Source organism: Bombus vancouverensis, unplaced genomic scaffold (genome assembly GCF_051014615.1).
Source record: "Bombus vancouverensis nearcticus unplaced genomic scaffold, iyBomVanc1_principal scaffold0086, whole genome shotgun sequence".
NCBI lineage: Eukaryota > Metazoa > Arthropoda > Insecta > Hymenoptera > Apidae > Bombus > Bombus vancouverensis.
Genome location: NW_027468977.1, coordinates 56,105 through 72,558, shown reverse-complemented (window position 1 = coordinate 72,558; position 16,454 = coordinate 56,105). Strand labels below are relative to the sequence as shown.

General features: G+C 35.5%; 1 protein-coding gene, 1 long non-coding RNA gene and 1 pseudogene across 4 annotated transcripts; 1 reads left to right on the top strand and 2 right to left on the bottom strand.

The window, feature by feature from the left end:
• Positions 1 to 2,543: 2,543 nt before the first annotated feature.
• LOC117162439 (glutathione S-transferase-like) lies at positions 2,544 to 4,134 on the bottom strand (annotated as a pseudogene).
• A 1,446-nt stretch (positions 4,135 to 5,580) lies between these two features.
• On the bottom strand, positions 5,581 to 7,544 carry LOC117162440 (glutathione S-transferase-like). The gene is made up of 2 exons (XM_076627663.1): positions 7,308 to 7,544; positions 5,581 to 6,280 (listed from the first exon to the last, which is right to left on the bottom strand). Exons 1-2 carry the CDS (start codon positions 7,542 to 7,544, stop codon positions 6,113 to 6,115), a joined length of 405 nt encoding a protein of 134 aa, XP_076483778.1. The 3' UTR covers positions 5,581 to 6,112.
• Positions 6,150 to 10,991, top strand: LOC117162182 (uncharacterized). 3 transcript variants are annotated; one of them, XR_013061772.1, is made up of 4 exons: positions 6,150 to 6,290; positions 7,421 to 7,716; positions 7,799 to 8,003; positions 8,121 to 10,991. It is a non-coding gene; the product is annotated as an uncharacterized LOC117162182 (long non-coding RNA). The 3 variants fall into 3 exon arrangements; XR_013061771.1 differs by having other exon boundaries at positions 8,099 to 10,991; XR_004465165.2 differs by lacking the exon at positions 7,799 to 8,003.
• Positions 10,992 to 16,454: the final 5,463 nt, after the last annotated feature.

Sequence of the window (16,454 nt, the reverse complement as noted above, 5' to 3'; positions counted from 1 at the left end):
GGTACCTTTATTGTCGATAGTGACACTAGTGACGAGAGCCTCAGGCTTGATAACGAATCCGCGGCCAATGGGAGGACTATCATATAAAAAGCAACAGGATACACGAAATAATATAATTCTGACTAGGACAACATAAACGCAAGAAGTGTTGATATTGAAAAAAATATTTAATTTTGTATATAAATATTTTCATATTTAAAAAAGTTTCCGGAAGCAGGAAGATTTACAAACAAATAATATCATAAACCGAATGTTTCATGATCCTTTTCTAATTAGAGTGTGTGACAGCATGTGAGAACGTTTCTTAAAAATATGACTTATTGCAATTACTTAATCGCAATTATAAACGATTAAGACCTTCTCGCAACGAGGCAATCTATCCAAAGTATAAAACTCGTTATACTTCATGAGAAAACAAATCTCTACTTAGGTTTCATTTCGTTTCATCGCGTTCATAAAAAGTGAATTTGTATGAACACATCGTGCAATTTAGTAATTAGGACCGTTGATCTCGCTGCAACATAGATGGATAGAAAAAAGCCATTTAAAATGATACAACGTCGGGAAGACAATTATGAAAATTATAAATGGAACACAAGATAAAATTGTTTAAGATTAATTCTTCTTTTTTTTTTTTTTTTTTTAATCGCGAGTGTTTGCAAACGAAGTTTCAATCTGTTTACAATGATAGCAATGAGAGGAGGATGTCTATGAAAGTTATAAATGCGATATTGAATAACATTTCTGCGAGTGGGTTTGTTTTTCGTTACAAATGTTTTTTAAACGAATCTGCAATCTGTTGGAAACAACGGAACAGTAACGAGACGACTGATAGGGAAATAAGAAAGATCGCGTTTTATTTGAACAGACAAATCTTTGAAATCTATTCGAAAGTCTATTTGAAATGGTACGAGCTCGAAAAGAACGGTGAATACTATAGAAGAAGGATTAATTAAAATTCTTATTAATCTGTACGCTTTGTATATTATATACCTTGATCGATGCCAAGATAACAAATTATTATACAAAACAGTGAAGTATCCACGTCTGACATTAATATTGAGTATTACCATTACTGTAATTTAATTTTTAACCGATCCTGAAAATTCCTTAGAACGTAAAAAGTATAAAATGTTACTGTGCATTTCAAGATTAAATGCACTGTAATTTAGAAACAGTTATGAAGCGGAAACAAATAATTTATTCAGAATAAGAATTCTACGTAATCATGTTAAAAAAAAAAACGTACTTATAACGCGTTTAAACTCCAAATATGCAAAGACAATAAGGGAAAAAAATTAAACGAAGAATCGTATTTTTTGTAAATTCACACAAGATTTTATCCAAAAAAAAATTAAGGTTTTTTTGAAGAACGTACAAGACGGAACACGAACAATAAAAAAGGGATGTTAAATACAAAAAATAGATTGAAATTTAGATTATGAAATATAAAAAAAATGATATTGCATAATTTACAATTATTTTCGATAGCTTACGTCAGTATGTTGGAGTGTAAACTATAAAATATTAAAAAACTGGTACCATTTAGACATAATTTAGAAAAACAATAAATTGTGGAAACCGATAGTTAAAACTCGATACGATCGATACTCCAAAACTCTAATCCTAATAATTACTCAGCAATAATAACCGATAATTCATGTTGATTAATGTTTGAACTCCGTTTTTTTTCTGTATGTGTATACAAATTTTGTACAGTTTGATAAAGCGAAATTAAATTATCATCTTTTTGTACTACTTCAAATATTGAGATTTGTCATCTTCAAGGTCGATCACACATAGTTTCAGATTGCGGAGTTGCAAGGGTAATTAATTTTGCAATCGGTTTTCCTTTGATATAGATGTGAATACAAATAGCCATTGATTGACAATATACCGAAGCAATTCTAGTTTAATTTGAAGTCATCGATCCTTTGATATTTTTGGAAGAATAGTAAAAGTACAGAGAAATAAGAAAAAATGGCGTTAACTAAAAGATAGCTCCAATGTATCTCATAAATATTATCTATATATCATTTGTAAGATGTAAGTGACCAAGATATCGAATTATACAAAAATTGTATGTAATGATTAATACTTGAACGTTACTTACATTTATGTACATGAAAATTTGATCTTTTATTAACTAAGTTATTGATCGACAAAATGACTTCCTACATAATTCTCCGCCTGAACTGAAATGCATATTTTTTTTTACACAAGCCTTATGTGTAGCTAGCAACGAGCAAACAGATTAATTACTTTACACACGGTCGTATCTTGTTTGCTGTAGGCGAGTTCTCTCATGTAATCAACGAAGTACTCAACTTTAAAGCGATAAGAGAAGAACATTATTGTATGGATAAAAATCATGCTTTTTTCAAAGAAATATGTAACTCGTACTTTTTTTTAAAGCAACCCTCATAACGTATTGAATAAAATAATCATACATTTTTTTTTGTTCAACATTTGTAAAATACGATATTATCAAGATCACCAAGGAGGTAATCTTCAATTCTTAATGAATATAATAAAAAACATAATTAATGATTGTTTGATGGTTTTATTATTATCTCTATAATACAAAAGCACAACATCGTGTCAACAGTTTATATAGTTCGTATGTTTCTGTAGGAATACACAAATAATAGTTCTCTATCACAACGTAATCTAAAGGGAAAACCCTAACTAAATGACAAAAATATCGGTAATAACTGGAACTAATGAATGTTAAAAGCAATCAGTATATTCCATACAAACTTCCATCAACACGATTCGTTCTTCATTCTCTCAACACACTAAGACCGCAATCTTTAAACGCTTATAAAACCATAAGCAATCGTGAAGTTTAGAATTCGCTAACTGGGCGTCTCTCAATCCAGTTTTTGATCTTGGGCAGAAGGAGGACCTTTTTCTCCAGCAGCTTCAGATTCTCGTAATTCTCGATCAGATCAGACTTGTACATAAAGTTCAAATAATCGAGCAGAGCAACGAATGTTAAATCAGCCCAAGAGAGAGTACCATCGTAGAAGTAGCCGTCATTTTCCTTCACTTGCTGGTCCAAACGTTCTAAAATGATCGGCAGCGTCTCTTCAGCAGCCTTGCGTTTTGCAGCTTTGACCTTCTCGTCCTCCTCATAGTGGAAGGCGGCAATTTCTGAAAATTTGTTTTCAGTTAAATACTATTCGCTAATGTTATACTAACTTGAATACAGTGTTGTGCGAAATTTAAATGATACTGAAGATAGAATTACAATCCTTTTTAATCCTTTGTCTTGTATTGTTGACATACGTGTATCGTTCGATTAAATCAAATATTAAATCGGATTTCAACTAATAAATACCTGAACAGATATGTACTATCTGTTATCAAGATTCTCATAAGATTTATGCAAAACAGCACTGGATACTCACTATGATGAATATCATGAATAGTATCAACAGTGGCATCAATATGAAGATTTGCCCAGTCAGTCTTTCCAGCTAAGTCATATTGTTTGGCTAAGTAACGGCAAATAGCTGTAGACTGAGCAACCTTCCTTCTATCGGCTACGAGCATAGGAAGCAGGCCATAAGGAGTCACTAAAAACATACAACTAATAGAATCAAAGATTCTATCGAACAAACAGATTATGATGCTTCTTAAATATCTAGCTTCCTGTTATCTGTTTCGGAAAGATATAATTTAATTTATTGATAATTTATCAGCAAACAAAGGGCATTGTCTCCTTAACAATACCTATTGTTCTCCCACATATCTTATAGAGCAATGGAGAGTAAACAATAATCTCTGTTATACTCTGCATAATTGTGTTCTACTTTATTTAGCTACTTTAGTTAAATTAGGAAAGATGAGATTTAAGAAACAGAACTTCTTTAAATTTTAAGCTTACAGGGCTTTATTTCTGGCCAGACGTCCTTTTTGATACGTTCATCTTCAAATGGAATACTAGCATAGCTGAAGAAGAACGGATTGGTTCTGCCAATGCCGTAACTGGGAAGTAAGTCAATTTATAGAGCGGCATCTTCCTGGAAGTATAATATATACAAAGTAAAAACAAAGAATCATTGATGACAAGAATTATATTATTACAAATTATGAAGTATAAGACAATTTAAGTAAAAAGCATCAACTACTAACTACTCGCATAGCTATTTGTATCTTTATATTTTAATATAGCTTAGATATAAAAAGAATATTATTTTTGGATGTAATAATGTATAAACTTGCGCCAAATATTATAACAAAATATTGCACTTTCTATTTAAGTAGGATAGACATATTACCGGCATTTATCTTTTTTCTATAGCAATGAAATTGTTTATAAAAAAGTTTATAAGAAAACTATCAATTAATGCAAACAACGCATTTCAAAATATTAATTACATTCGCGCGATTCGTTATCTCTAGTATTAATTTAACCATATGGTTCTATACACCCAAGACCCTCTAACAGTAATTTAGTACCATTACTAGTCGTATGTACAATGTATGTTTGTATACAACTTTCGTAACTACAAAACATTCAGCAGTGATTATATATTCTTCCAAACATAAGAAACATTTTCTAATTGCATACTTAAATTTATCGATCAATTATGAACATGTAATAACATTTATTTCTTTCAACTACTAATTTTTAAATCATCTGCTGTTCGGTTAATTGAAGGATGTCGGCTTTCTGTAGAAGTATTTCATATTTATTATTTAATTATGAATAAGGAAAAAACATACAAAATATAGTTTTTAAACGGTTTATTATTTATAAAGAGAAACTTTGACTCGGGATATATATACTATATATATACTATTTACTTACAATTTTTTTTTTAAGACTTCAAAGTCGAAACAAGCACAGGAAATTTCCAAGCCGGTTAACAGAAACTTGAATGAGACAAAAATAACCTTTAGATATCTATATGTTCTTCTTCCCCCCTGTTGCTTCCACGTAACTCTTATCGTATTGGTGGAGCTGTGCTGATATGTGAAATTATGACTACATAAAAACATCCGGAAAGACTCATTGAATGATTTTATAGTTTAAAATTTTATAGTTTAAGGTTAATAAATTTCCATAAATTAAAGTTGAAAACTTATGAGAACATGTTTTCTGTAACAAAACTTAGTAAAAACAAACTAGTAAGGTTTATAGATTCTTTAATGATTATGTATGTATTCATAAACTAGTTCGATAAACATCGTTCGATAAAACGTCGAGCAACACACAACATTGAAGCGCGAAATTTCAAATTCAAGGAAAGATAAATAACAAATATTGCGAACAAATGATATTAAATTTACAATAATCTCATGTAAGAAAAAATAAAAGGGATAAAAGTAGTACAGAAGATAGAAAAATCTATAAAACTGGTGGCTGGGAAATAGAAAATATATAAATTTATGTTATTAGAGTTTAGTACTTCTGTCGATCAATGTGTTACGACCGTTCGCGGAGAGACGCAGTCGCAGTAGCGAGAGGCGTAAATTCTCGCTACGATTCGGTGAATCGGCGCCGCGAAGTAGTCGTTCCCCTGTTTCGGTTAAGATAAGAGGTGGTTAAATGAATATGACACAGTATAGTAAGTTATATTTCACCGTTTATTCCAACAACTTATAACGAAGGCAGTTACGCTGGTGCGTATGTACGAGATGAATAAGTGACTGATCTGTGGGTGTGCCCTACCCGGTGGAAGGATATTGACCGTTCGAAGGATGTAAAATCAGAACTGTCTTGGGAGACGATGCTGTCTCGGAGGAAAGCTAAGGATGGGTGTGTCTAGCGCACGGGACCATCGGATTTGTTGGTGACGATTTTAGTTAGGATTTTAGTTCAAGCTGAGTTGACCGTGATTCAATTCACGAATATCGGAGAGGAAAAGTCGTCATTCACAATATTACACACAATAATACCTTCACATAAAGGAGCACAGCTCAGATGAGACTTTTTATAGTTAAACTTTTAACGTACTCATAGACACGAAATTTTTTTTTAAATAGAACTGTTACATTTTACGACACGTATAACATCGAACATTTACCAACATAGCGATGCCAGCGTACATATATATATACTGGTGTACTGGTCATCTTTTTTCCACGCGTTTTTAGCTTTTTAGCTGATTGTGAATGGGCGCCTAACCAGCCAATCAGAAATGGCCGGTATTGTATGAATCCTTTTCTTCAGTGCCTGAAGAGCTGGATATTTATCCAAAACTGGTGGCCCAAACATATACTCGAAATTTTCCAGGGTCTCCGCAAATACTAAGTCCGCCCATGTCGTCTGAAAAAAGGTTTGTATACATTTATTTTGTACCTCCTCTATTAAACAATTTTTTTAATTTACCTTGAAAAATGTGAAAAATCGAACTCTTAACTAAAGATCACTAGCTTTTTAGGAAGAATTTGGATTTTTATTTTATTGTCAGAATTTAATGGATAATTCTAGAAACTTCAACCTTTGGAGGTATTTGTTAATTAAAAATGACAAAACTGGTATTATGTAAAAAAGAGTAATGTGTATCCTGAATCAATGTCGAATGGAAATTAGACAGTTCTATAAAAATAAGCCTTCTCACGATTCCACAACTTCATAGCTTAATTAAGTACAATTCTTCGGCGATATAATTACAAATACATTTACAGGAATTGTGTAATATGATAAATATCTCGTTAAAGAAATTGAAATCGTAAACTCTAGATTCTAGTATTCTTTCACTTTCATGTTTCCTGTGAGCCCTTCAATCGCTAAATATTTTGCAATGAAACACGTATTATTAAACAACATAATCATACTAAATTAATTTAATGTGACTATTTATTATTATTATATAATAACACAGTGATGAAAGAAATAAACTGGTCAAGTAATCTAAGGAACCATAATACGTATCTATGTCAGTGACAGTGAGAAAAATTCAGATATCTGTACTTAAGTGATTACACTTATAAGTATCATTATATATTATATAAATATGATATTTCGAATGGTATCATTTATCAATCATTAAACAAGAGTGTCATATCCAGAGAAATGATTTTACATATCTTAATCTTTGCTTTGATTACGATAGTAATAATTTCTATCAAACTTGATGAGGAAGATACATGAATAATTATCTAAAAGCTGAGAATCTTGGCAAATTCATTTGTACATAAACTAACAGAAGTGAATTTTAAAGATACACTCTGCTCTCAACAATTAAAGCTGTCTTGTCGCAACAAAGTTTCAATAATTTTTTATGGACAACATGGCCCAGTTTGCACAAAGACTAAAAATTTTAACATTAAATTTGGATAAAAAATCTTACGGTAGAAGGAATGATATATCCTTCATATTCGCCAATAATCTGGTCGAATTTAGTCAGGTACAATGGTATTGTTTCGTTCAAAAGTTGATTCATCCTCGCTTCCTTCCTTTCAGGATCCTCCTCCATGCGACAGTAGCAGATAGCTGAAACGTATATGAAACCAACCGTTACGTTCATTTGTGTTTTTCCCCCCAAACGAAGAGAAAATAAGTTGTGAAAGAAGGAGTAGCCTCTCATAGTTCCTACAATTTCTTCATTCTCTTTGCTTTCTTCAATATTGCCTCAACAAGTTCCTGTGGTTCACGATACTTGAAATATATACAATGTTACCAGCGTGGAAATTGTCTTGGAAACTTGGAAAATCTTTCAAGAGGAACAACATTGCTAACTGAGATTCGAGAAAGGAAAGGTAAATAAATCCTTGCTTCTACTTAGAGCTTTTTTATTTACTTCTGACGAGTAAAGTACTGTTATTAAAATTTGATTAAAAGTACCAAGAATGTCGAGATATAAACAACCATTTGTGGAAAGGTCAGGAGAAGCAGAATTATCGAATAAACGTTATATAACTCTTAGTGATTAAGTAAGAGAAGAGAAACGAAAAAAAAGTCTTCTATCTAGGTCTTAATAAAGTATACTATATTTATCTCCATATCAAGAATAACAACAAGATATAAACAGTCTTCTAGAAATTGAGTAAATATTACATAATTACATCTTGAGCAATATTTTGCGTCTTAGCTTTTGCTTAAACATTATGATAACCTTAAATATCTGTAAATTCTTCACAGACTCTTTGCATCTTCTATACAGGTATCTCATGATCATGTGATAACACACAGGAAGAAAAAATAGAGGAAAAAACAGCGTAAAAAAAAGTTGCGTAGGAGTATCGTCGCACTACATCATTCGACAATTGATGCACGTCATGGCGATCGTCACGGTTTAAAGCAGGCCATCAAAAACACGTTTGTTATCGTACGGAAAAATCTGCGACGTTCCAGCTGTTCAGGTGCATCGAATTGTGAATCATCGGCGGTACGAAGCAAGGCGAGGGGCGTAAATAGAGAAAGAAGAGAAGGATTCGCATAAATGATAAAATATAATCGTTCGTTCCTCGTCGATGGCGGATGGATGGCTTTAATCGTGGACGATATCGATACGATTATATTTTATACATTTGAAACAAATATAAAAGACGAGCAAAAACCAGAGATACGATCGTTATGATATTATTCAATCGGTAGCCTATTTACCTCGTTTTTTGTTCACCTTCTCTGTCTAGTAATAATTTTTCGACGTGGCGTGACGTTACGTTGGCGGTGTAAAAACACGATTTTAAACACCTGCGGATAGTTGCATGAGTTTCGAGCGATTCCATTCCCTTCGATTTATATTTATGCGATCAACGCGCGGATCGTTAACGCATTATGCAGACAGCAGATGTTACGTAATCACACATATCGTAATTGGAAATTAGTAACGTTATCGCGTACCAGGATACACTTCGTTGCCCTCGCTCCTTCCGCGGATAACCAGCGTTTATCATATAGAGACAGGGATTTGCAAAGAATAAAAGTTGTAGAACGTTGAAAGGCGTTGAGAGAAACGTGATGTTATCCCGTTATTCGTTAACGCAACGCAGTTAAAAAAAATCCCGAAGGAAGATTACGATAATAGATAACCTGAGTCGAGTGTTTGTCGGGGGATCTAAAAGATTCTTTCGAGTTGAGCGTCTGAGATTGCAGAGAAGAAAATTTGGAAGCCATCGAATTCGTGATGTCGATAGAAATCTTCAGTTGGAATCGTTGTATCATAACGTAGTCTGCTTATTGTCGATAAGACTTTACTAAACTAAAAGTGACTACTAAAATTTTCTATCCTCTAAATTCTATCTACGATTCTATAATCTAAAAACTGACTTTTGCAAACAAACTGTAACATTCGCTTAACGGAAAGACATACGTATCTTGTTTGTACTCGTCTTTTCACAATGAATTCTTGAACGTCTGTCTCTGTGGTGAGACAAATGCAAAGTCATCTCATCAGTTACTCACCTTGCTCCAAATCTTCAAGAGTATCGACGAGCACGTCGCATATCAACGCATCGCTTTCGTTTCTTCCCATTAGATCGTACTTCCTCGCCAAGTATCGCGCCACAGCGTCAGCCTGCGCTACCGGTTTCCCGTCTACCTCCAGCACAGGCAGCTTTTTATAAGGCATTGCTAAGAACAAACATGGCTCATATGAACACTGTGTAAAGGGAAATGATCGATAGGAAATCACAACACAGCTTCCGAGGCCGTTGCGTTCTTGTGAATAGATGAATCGAAATCATTTCGGTTTTAATCAACATGGCCTAGTAAAGAAATACAGAAATGTCTTCTTTCTCCTTTTTTTCTTTTCTTACGATTACGATGGACAGGGTATCGCGTGTTTTCGCAGGGTATCGCAGGTTATCGCTGTTGGGAAGAACCTAAAGTTTTTAAAATCAAGGATAAAAGATAATACCAGACACGGAAAAAATATTAGAAAATGTACACGGTTCTTGTAATGAAAATTGAAATGCAAGGAATATAAATCGAATGTCTCTTGCGAACGTAATTTTGTGTTTTACACCGACAGGATTGATTTACAGACTTACGTTGACTTTTGGTTTCTCTATCTGCAAGCGACATATAAGATTATATCGAAGACTATGCTGCGTAAAACTTTTATTATACTATTTACGATAGAAATGTCGCAACGGAAGATCGAATTTTATGTCTGCTTTGTTCTTTCGACTTTTTAGCTATGTTCTTGTTCATTTCCGAACTGATTTCAATTTTTTATCCTTTTTTTCCGACAAGTCCTAAAAAGTTTTTAAATTAACGAGAAACGTAGAAGTATTTTTGTATTCCTATTTTAAGTCACCTATTTACGGTTTTCTCAAAATATTCGAAATGCTTCGATTCATTGAAAACAATAAAGATTGCAACACAAAAATTCGAGAATCGTAAGTGAATTAAGTTGGTATTCGATAAACACGATATTACGGAAGCAAAACTTAATGAAAAGTTCGACTTTATTCCGTATGAAATTTTACTTTAAGTAAGTTTAGCCTGCACGTGAAACGAAAGTTTTATATACAGAAAAGTTTGAGTAAATGGTAGATATCTGAGAGTTGAACGATGAAAGTAAAAATCGATTCTTCACGCTTACAATCCTTGTATTCAGGCCAGAGTTGTAGGGGGATCCTCTCGTCGATATACTCGATGCCAACATATGCAAATATGTACCGTATATGTTCGGCACTACCACGGGCATTGAAGTAGATTAGTTTGTAGGTAGGTTCGTCGCTCATTTTCCTTGCTCTGTCAACTTATCGAGAAAAATGTTACAATTAACTCGTGTAATTAACAGACTGTGTGCGTGTTTGTGTGTAGAGAGAACAATTTACTTATAGATGGAATAATTCGTATAATACGCAAAATAAATCATTTAGAAGGCTGGAATATGTGTTTTTGAAACAATTAATTATGTCGAAAAATATTTCAAACGAGATATAATTATGAAAAAAATAATAATTAAATGTATGTAAATGTATGTAATAATAGTTAAATGTATGTAAATGTAATAATTAAATGTAATTAGTTGTGAAAAAAATAATAATAAAAAATAAATAAATGTAAAAAAAGAATTAAATGTAATTAGTTTCTTTTTACACACGCGATATTATTGGCGATATATGAAGGTCAACTTTATTTTTTTAAACAGATATATTTATACATATATTTATAGATATAAATACATATATTATATAGATATAATAGTATATATAATATATATGTCGGAGATGAAAGAACACCGGAGCCTTTGGAATTTTGGATAATCCCGCAACATTGTAACCTAAAGTCTACTATAGCTGTAATTCAACAATTGTAGTTATCCAATCCGATTGTAATTGTTCGAGAGTTGTGATAATGAGCTTGGGCTCGAGGCGACAGTCAGTCGCCGAACGTAGCCGCGGTCACGGGATGAACGCTTTGTCTAACAAAGGTATGGAGTAATTCTATAGCTCTCCTTAAAAGAAATATTCGTGGCGACACGCGACAGTAAACATTACAACGGTTTCTGTCCCGTGGCTCCCCACACGCAGACCCTATTCTTCGAGTAAGATGATTGCCAGATGTCGATGCGTCTCCGCAGTACATGTTCGGCTAGCTCGAGGGCCCGTTATAAATCTTAAGATTTAGTCAACTAAAGTCCTTCAAACAGACAAACGGTCTTTGTCCCAACTACGGGAAGATAGGGGAGACATATTTTTCAACGAGCGGCGTCTCCCACTAGCAACTTTCCCTCGAGGGCGGCTAGCACCTTTTTCTAACCACCGATATGGAGATTGACCAATTAGCAGCAAGGCCAATTTCCCTTACTTTCTGAACGAAGGCTTTTCTCGACGAATCCGATAATCTCGTGTCCTTAGACACACCCCATTATAGTTTTCCTCTGTGGCATCATCGGGACGGGAAAGACATTCTCGCTCGCGATCTCATTGATGAAAGGAGTAACTCTTTACGATCAGTGAATATTACGCGTCCGACTTAGATTTTGTGAGTACGTTCATCTATCATCCCGTCGACCGCGGATTCGTTATTGAACCTAGGATCATTGTTATTAGTTTCTCGAGTACCTAACAACCGCGGTTACTTGTCCGGTTCTATAATAATCGTATTTGCACTAGTCAATGTCTTCTCTATTGCATAACGACAACGTGTAACCCAAACGAAGATTCGTTTCACGCCCCTAACCCTAATTTTAATGTAAACCCGACATCAGAAGTGGGATCAGTGCCGGTTATAACAGTGCAAGAGCTTACGACCATCGTGCGCGAGTTAATTCCGTCGCTAGTGCAAAAATCGAGTGTGGAACCTAACAATTTTTCGACTCCGCTGCCTGGTGCGCAGCTACCAATCTGATTATGGAGGAAGATCCTTTACAAAGCAGTGCCCTGAATATAATTTCAATACCGAGTGTCGAATTGACTTCTACGTAGTGGAGGCGCTAACTGGTAGATCAAGCCATCCGGGTGAGTCGTTTCCATTTTACCCCGATTTCGGAGCCGAGTGTTCGCTAATTAAAGAATCCGTAGTCTTGAGAATTTCTGGCAAAAGAACGATTGATATAGTAGTAATGCGAGGAATAAGAAATATCGGTACTAAACGTATCGCTCAAATCTTGTCCGTTGCAGGTGTCGGTGGTTAGAGATAAACTTTTCATGTTCTCGCTGGTAGTTATTTAACAATACGATATCGCGATTACTCGTTAAATTTTAAGCCAAGATTTTGACGTAATATTACACAAAATAGCCTCGCTATGTGTAAAACAAAAATAATTAATGCCTGTAATAAAACCGCTAAAAACGAGATCGATGTTAATGAAGTTGACAATGAGGTACGTGGTAGCGATAAAAGTCGATTAATCTTTCTTTTCGAAAATTCAGAGATTCATCCGTTACGGGTTCCCTACGTACTCGTACAAAAAAATACAGGCCAGTTAGAAGTACAATCAATTGATCCTAACATCGCCGTACAAGGAGTCCTAATAGACTTCGCGAGCGCAGAATAGTACGTGATAGAACAAGCGACTTAATTACAGCCAAAAATCATAAAGCCTAGTAATTCACCGTTCGCGAGCCCTGTGTTACTCGTGAAGACGAACAATGGTTCAGATAGATGATAGGTAGATTTTCGAGAACTAAATAAATGTACGGTCGCGGATCGGTATCCTTTACCCCTCATTGCGGATCAAGTCGCGAGATTGAAAAAGCGAGATATTTTATTATTCTGGACATGGCCGGTGGGTTTCTCCAAATCCCTATTCATCCTAATTCTAGGAAGTATACAGCATTGATTACTCTCGATGAACAATTTGGATAATAAGTTGTTGTTTTCTTCGAATTCTTTTGTGCCTTTGTTCGATCCATTCGATGTCCTTTATTTGCATAACATAAGTGCGTGCGCGTTTAATGTTTCTTCCGGAAGTCATTTTCGGGACGGCGATACTATGCTGACCCCGTCGAAAATGGGGTTTCTTATACTTTCGGACAACCCTAATAATTGTGCAGCTCATACTTGCCTAAATATTCTAATATTTATGTTCTTCCTTGCTACAATTTTGTAAACCATCAAAGCGTTTAGTACGGAAATCCTCAGGAGTAGTCGCGTGCCAAGTCTTCTGTAGCATTTGACCCTTTTTAATTGCGGTGACATAAGAAATCATTTGGTCGGAGTGATCTGTACTACACTTTCCTTCGTTCCATTCAGCAGCGGCTGCTGATTTCGAGGTCCCGAACAAACGAAACGAGAGATCATTCTTGAGATTCCTTCGAAAACACGTATAACAGCTAACGTGCCATTCTTACGTTGTCGTCTATTTGGATAATCCCCTAATTATTGCCGACTCGATAGAACAAGCTCTAAAAGTATTGCACACCGTACTAGATACCCTTGTAAAAGCCGGATTCTCCTTTAACTTTTCAAAATGTTCTTTTCTAAAGGCATCGGTACTCTATTTGGAATATGTAATTTACGACGGAGAAGTTCGTCCCAATCCAGGTAAAATGCACGCCTTGAGTTCTTTACCTGCGTCAACGACCGTCACACAGCTCAGGCAGTTCATAGGTTTAGCCCTTTATTTCCGAAAATTCGTCCCTAAATTTTCACGGGTAATGAAACCCTTGTATGCGCTTATTTCCGATAATAAAAACATGACTTGGACAGATAGGCATGGAAAAATAAGGCAAAAGGTAATTTCCGCCCTGACCGACGCGCCGGTGTTAATGATATTTGACCCGAACTACCCGATAGAACTTCGTATCGACGCTAGTTCGGGTGAATATGAGGTTATTTTAATGCACAAGATTGAAGGTAAAAATAGAGTAATAGAATATTACAGTATAAGAAGTAGCCCTGCGGAATCTAGGTATCATTCTTACGAATTAGAAACGTTAGCAGTTGTGAACGCCGTCAAGCATTTCCGTCATTATCTCCACGGACGAGAATTTCTTGTCGTCTCCGATTGTAATCCTTTGAAGGCATCCAGTAGTAAGGTAAATTTAAATGACAGGGTTTACAGGTGGTGGGCTTACTTACAAACTTTTACTTTTGACATTCTGTACCGGGAAGGTAAACGAATGGCCCACGTAAATTTTGTCTCGCGAAATCCCGTAGACTTGGATCACCTTACGATCAACGAAGTCATAGAGAAGGAAATCAATCTGACCGAAATCTCCGAAGACTAGCTATTAGTGGAATAACGTCGCGACTCCCAAATTTCTGGGATCGTCAATAAATTACAGAACGAAGAGCTCGCGGAAGACGTCGCGAATACGTATGAGTTACGGTCCGGTACCCTTCATCGTAAAATACAGAGAAAAGGCAGATGTCTCTGCTTGTCCATCGTCCCCAGAGGTTTTAGATGATCTGTTATTAACCATGTGCAACAGTCAATTATGCACTTAGGTTGGGATAAAACGCTTGAGAAACTGTGCGAGTGTTACTGGTTCGAAGGAATGGCGGAGTATGTTCGCCAATTCGTAGAGAACTGTCACGCTTGTCAAGTTTCGAAGGCCAGTTCAGGTAAAATACGAGCTGAATTACATCCTATACCTAAGACCAGCATACCTTGGCATACAGTTCACGTGGATATAACGGGCAAACTAAGCGGTAAAAGTGGTTCGAGAGAGTATGTCATTGTTTTGGTCGACGTCTTCACTAAATTCGCATATCTGCATCATACTCGCAAAGTAGATTTCCTTAGTACCGGTAAAGCACTTAAGTACTATATTTTTATTCGGCAGTCCTTGCCGGATAATAGCGGACCAAGAGAGGTGTCATAACGGGTGAAAAATTCCAAGATTTCTGGCAAGGTGAACACTAAAACTCCACTTAATCTCAACCGGTGCGAGTAGGGCCAACGGTCAGGTAGAGCGTATTACGGTACGTTGAAAATTATGTTCACGATCATAGAAACGACCGGGCGATCGTGGCTAGACGCGGTTGGCAAAATATAGCCGGCTTCGAATTGCACCGCGTGACTAAATCGAGCCCATTGGAACTATTAATTGTTGGAACAGCAAAGACCTTACGACTCGTTGATACCCGATAATATCGAAGAAAGAGAAGTAGGTATCCCTGATGTAAGACAGCGGGCAATAGAGGATATAGAAATTAGTGCTAGATACGATAAAGGTGGAGTTGACAAAACTAAAGCTAAGGTAGTTAGGTTTAACCTTGGTGATTTTGTATTATGCAAAAACGAGGAAAGAAACCAGACGAAGTTAGATCCGAAATTCAGGGGTCCATTCGAGATAGCAGAGATTTTGGAAGGAGATAGATATACCCTAAAAACCTTAGACGGCAAACGATCATATAAGGACAGACACGACAGACTGAGAAAAATACCAGAAGGTTGCGTCCCTGCTGAGTTAGACCTCTGCGGTGATGACAACGGCGGTGATAATAACGATGCAAGTACACTGACCTCAGAGGATCATTAACACTGCGTTGTGATCATAGTAATACACCGAGTGGTTTTATATGCTTTTTGTTGTAAACCGTTGAGTGGGTTTACGTGCTTTTTGTTGTAAACCGTTGAGTGGGTTGAGTGTATGTAATAATAGTTAAATGTATGTAAATGTAATAATTAAATGTAATTAGTTGTGAAAAAAATAATAATAAAAAATAAATAAATGTAAAAAAAGAATTAAATGTAATTAGTTTCTTTTTACGCACGCGATATTATTGGCGATATATGAAGGTCAACTTTATTTTTTTAAATAGACATATTTATATATATATTTATAGATATAAATACATATATTATATAGATACAATAGTATATATAATATATATAATAATATATATGTCGAGTCTGAATCTCCGAGTCCAAGCTCGAGGCGCCCTCCCGGGGAGGGCTCGCGGGAGGTAGCGGTTCTGCGTTGAAGTTCTCCATCGTCCGGTCGCGCGTGGGGTACCTTTATTGTCGATAGTTACACTAGTGACGAGGGCCTCAGGCTTGATAACGAATCCGTGACCAACGGGAGGACAGGTTCCCTTGCTCTAACTCACACGTGCACCACTCCGTGCTCGTAATGCACTCGACTTC